Source organism: Borostomias antarcticus (genome assembly GCF_949987555.1).
Source record: "Borostomias antarcticus genome assembly, chromosome: 30".
Classification (NCBI taxonomy): Eukaryota; Metazoa; Chordata; class Actinopteri; order Stomiiformes; family Stomiidae; genus Borostomias; species Borostomias antarcticus.
The window spans coordinates 3,400,669-3,405,668 of record NC_140263.1 but is presented as its reverse complement, the minus strand read 5'-3'; the positions used below and the strand labels follow the sequence as shown (position 1 = coordinate 3,405,668).

At 45.8% G+C, this 5,000-nt stretch overlaps 1 protein-coding gene across 1 annotated transcript in view; it reads right to left on the bottom strand.

The window, feature by feature from the left end:
- Positions 1–3,084, bottom strand: part of epha5 (EPH receptor A5) — a gene marked incomplete at both ends in the record, with an annotated part of 35,564 nt that extends 32,480 nt beyond the window's left edge. The window contains 2 exon segments of the mRNA XM_084460139.1: positions 614–678; positions 2,925–3,084. Of these exon segments, the coding sequence (XP_084316265.1) occupies positions 614–678; positions 2,925–3,084 (225 nt within the window).
- Positions 3,085–5,000: the final 1,916 nt, after the last annotated feature.

Genomic DNA, 5,000 nt, shown 5'->3' with positions numbered 1-5,000 from the left:
ACTACGGCTGTCAACGTTAACGTGTTAACGCTCAAGATTAAACTGGAAACTATAATGCGTTAAAAATAATTAACACAAATTAATCATATTACCAAAATTCGACCCCAACTTCCTCTCGTAATTCCCAATGTGTTTACCTGTCTGAACCACTGCAAGGCATGTGAAACACTGATATGTTATCTGCCTTCCAAATGCAGTAATTCATCCATGTAAACATTCAGACACACTCACATAAACACAGATAACGCAAAGGTCTGGGGTAAAGTTGGTTTCATATTAAGACATTCAACAGACGTTGACATTCGGCATGGTGAATTTCATTTCCAGAAGTTTATGGATGTTAAGATAAAAATAGTGGTGTGCATATTGCTGTGATGACATGTTTTTCCATCGAAGCTATAAAACAACAACAACTCTTGATTCCTCCACTTGTAGAGAGCTGCAGGACAGCCCATCAGCTCGGGGAGGAGAGCAGTGGAGGAGAGATACCAGCTGCCTGGGCCGATAGGGAGTATGTGTGTGTGTGTGTGTGTGTGTGTGTGTGTGTGTATGTGCGTGTTGTCTGTGTGTGTGTGCGTGTGTGCGTGTGTGTGTATTATGTCATAACACTCACCCCGTTCTTAGGGTAGGCGATCCATCCCAGGTCCCCCGTCACTGAGCGAGAGTCCAGAAGGTCCACTGGAAGATCATACACACACACACACACACACACACACACACACACGCACAATGATCATCCCAGAGAAGGTTATGTCCTTCCTGAGCTGGGTACCAGGAGATACCAGTCATACACCGGTCATACACCGGACATACACCGGTCATACACCGGTCATACACCGGTCAAACACCGGTCAAACACCAGTCAAACACCGGTCAAACACCGGTCATACACCAGTCATACACCAGTCATACACCGGTCAAACACCGGTCAAACACCGGTCATACACTGGTCATACACCGGTCATACACCGGTCATACACCGAATCATTAGGCCACCGCCCCCAGCGCTGTTCTGCTTTTTGTAAAAGAAATAAAACGGTCAGTTCATTTTCAGCACACACATTTATCTGATTTTTTTTTTTTTTTAAACTACGTGTTTTATCAGTACTTAGTGGAGAAAGAAGGCTATCACCAACCTATATCAAATGATCTGCTGTGTGACAGACAGTCATCAATAGTATACTAGTTGAGGCGGTAAACATAGTTTGGTTACATGTTTAAACCTTTAATTCTGTTGATGGGTAGACTTCATCTTTGTTTAAGGTCAAACTTAACATTTCTTAAAAGGGCAACACATCTCACTAGCCTGTGGTCCTAGCAGCCACCATCCCTGAGTCTCCCTCACAGAAGACGCAATTATCATGCTACAGAGATAACATGTGTTGTCATGACTTTGTGAATCGGTGGGAAAAATTCCTCCCTGTGGCATCCTTATCCACCAGGAGATACCAACAGATACCGGGAGCTACCAGAAGAGATACCAGCTTCTGACTACACGGCCTCCCTTACAAGAGAGACGGGAGGAATGCTAGTGTGTAATATTCTGTATCCTCACAAATGGAGGATATTGTTCACTTTCACTACAAGAGATGGGTTCAGCAGTGTGTGTGTGTGTGTGTGGAGGGGGGGGGGGGTTGTGCATGTTTGTTTGTGTGTGTGTGTGTGTGTGCGTGTGTGTCACCAGAGGACTGTGTGTGTTGTGGAGATGTCAGCTCTCTAACAAGCCTATTAGGATGGATTCCTCTGGGCTGAGTGAGCTGCTGTCTGGCCCGACTGGTACACATACATCACCTGAGGCAGCGTGCACACACACACACACACACACACACACACACACACGCACACACGCGCACACGCGCACGCACGCACGCACACACACACACACACACACACACACACTCTCTCTCTCTCACACACACAGGCACACGCACACACACACTCTCCCTCTCTCGCTCTCTCTCGCTCTCTCTCTCTCACACACACACACACACACACTCTCGCTCTCTCTCTCTCTCTCTCACACACACACACACACACACACAAACACATTCTTTCTCTCTCCATCTCTTTCTCTCACACACAGACACACAAAAGCACACACACCCTCTCTCACTCTCTCTCTCTCTCTCTCACACACACGTCAATCAGGGATGTTCGCTTTCATCTATAGTATAATTTATCAATGAGATGTGCTCATCAAAGTGGGCTTTGCTCTTCAAGTTGAGCAGTCTACAAACTCTCTTTCTGAATGAGTCCATTCAACAACCGTTAACCGGGAACATCAGACGATCTGACCTTGTGAATAATGTTGGGCTATTTATTTATCTATCTATCTATTTATCTATCTATCTATTTATCTATCTATCTATTTATTTATCTATCTATCTATTTATCTATCTATCTATCTATCTATCTATTTATTTATCTATCTATCTATTTATCTATCTATTTATTTATCTATCTATCTCTATATTTCTTTATCTATCTATCTATGATACGGTCCGAGTAACGAGGAGAGCATGGTATAATAATAGCATAGTAATAATAATAATAATAGCAGAGCATAATAATACAAGCCACTGTTTTGTCTGAGGCATGTTCAAAATCGATACATCCGCGGAGGTGTTGGACACACAGTCCAGAAGTTGACAGTATTAATAAACGGAGTCACTCAGTTGAATTAGGACCAAAATCGACGTCGAGTAGGATAAATTAATTAATTATGAATACGTTGGTTGTACAGTTTACACACGTTGCCGTTATAACCCGTCCGTGGACATATTTGTGCGGATCTATATTTTGATCAGTCAGATCAGAGGTGATCAAATGTGCGTCCGCGGTGCGTCGGTCAAGGTGAGTGATGCGATTCGAGGTGACGGGTCAGGACCTTACCTTGTCCTATGTCCTATGTCCTATGTCCTTACCTTGGTTGGACGGACCGGGGAGACACAGGGTCCGTAGTGTCGCCAGGCTCCACAACCAGGGCCACACTTCCACCCCGCACCTCCACGGAGAGAGCATGTTGGCATTTAAAACGTTGATGAAGACGGTGATGAAGACGGTGACCAGGAGGAACCGAGTCATTGGAGAGACGTCGCGAGACGCGGTAACATCCGCGCGGCTGCCGTTAATGAGCGGTCTGTCCGCGCGCGCGCTGCTGCACGGGGAAGTGGAGCACCACGGTACAAGCACGCGGGGGCGGAGTGAAGCTTTATTTCTCTCTCTCTCTCTGTCTCTCTCATCCTCTACACCTCTCTCCCTCTCTTCCTCTCTCTCTCTCTCTCTCTCTCTTCCTCTCCACCTCTCTCTCCCTCTCTTTCTCTCTCTCTCTCCTTTTCTTTCTCTCCCTCTTTCCCTCTCTCTCTCTCTCTCTATCATACACACACTCTCCCTCACACATACACACATACTCTCTCACTCTCTCTCTCTCTCACACACACACACTCCACACACACACACACACACACACACACACACACACACACACACACACGCACACGCACACAAACACGTACACTCTGTATTCCTCTTTCTCTTATACATACACTCTCTCCATCCCTCTCTCTCTCTTCTCTCTCTCTTCTCTCACTCTCCCTCTCACACACACACACAGACTCAACTCAATGGGCTTTATTGGCATTTGGCGTTTGATGTTTAATTGCCATGGCAAAAAAAGTGTATTGTACTGGATTTAGTCTAATAATTAATAAATTAGTAGTGGTCGAAAATACCAAGGTTCACTAAGATCAATGATTCTCCTCATAACACAGCATTATATTCTCTATGGGTAGAACCCATACATGCATTATGCAAAACTCCACTACCCAATTATATGAGAGGGTTACCAGAGAGTAGGGCAGTTCTATAGGTTAACAGCTACCCTGTATGTGAAGACCCAGGAGATTGTTAATGGCTTTTGGAAACAGCTGCTAGGACATACAAGAGAGTCGTAAAGATGGGCAAATCCCTTCCTTACTAACACTGGCTAAGCAAACGAGTTAACCAGAGAGTGTTCATTTTAAATTGTTCTCACAAATCCACATACGTTCTGGTTACACTGGTGGCAGACATGAAGCAATAAAGATAGATTTGAATTTCTGTATTATGATCTCTCTCTCTCTCTCTCTCTCTCTTTTCTGTTTCACATACATGCACAGAGGAACACACACACACACACACACACACACACACACACACACACACACACACACACACACAGAGAGATGAAGAGCTCATGACTCCTGACGTCCTCATCAGAGACTCTAGCTGACAGGTTTCTACGCCGACGACATTTCAGATGATAACAGCTGAAGAATACACCCTCTCTATCTCTCCCTCTCTCTCTCTATCTCTCCCTGTCTATCTCTCCCTCTCTATCTCTCCCTGTCAATCTCTCCCTCTCTATCTCTAATACACCCTCTCTATCTCTAATACACCCTCTCTCTCTCTCTCCCTCTCTCTCTCTCCCTCTATCTCTCCCTCTATCTCTCCCTCTCTCTCCCTGTCTATCTCTCCCTCTCTATCTCTCCCTGTCTATCTCTCCCTCTCTATCTCTAATACACCCTCTCCATCTCTCCCTCTCTATCTCTCCCTGTCAATCTCTCCCTCTCTATCTCTCCCTGTCAATCTCTCCCTCTCTATCTTTCCCTGTCAATCTGAAGAATACACCCTCTCTATCTCCCCCCTCTCCCTCTCTCTATCTCTCCCTCTCTCCCCTCTCTCTCTCTCCCTGTCAATCTCTCCCTCTCTCTCTCCCTCTCTCCATCTCTCCTTGTCAATCTCTCCCTCTCTCCCCTCTCTATCTCTCCCTCTCTATCTCTCCCTGTCAATCTCTCTCTGCTCCCTATCTCTCCCTGTCAATCTCTCCCCTCTCTATCTCTCCCTCACTCCCCTCTCTCTCCCCTCTCTCTATCTCTCCCTGTCAATCTCTCCCTGCCCTCCCCTTTCTCTCCCTCTCTCTATCTTTCCCTCTCTCTCTCCTTGTCTCTTTCTCCCTCTCT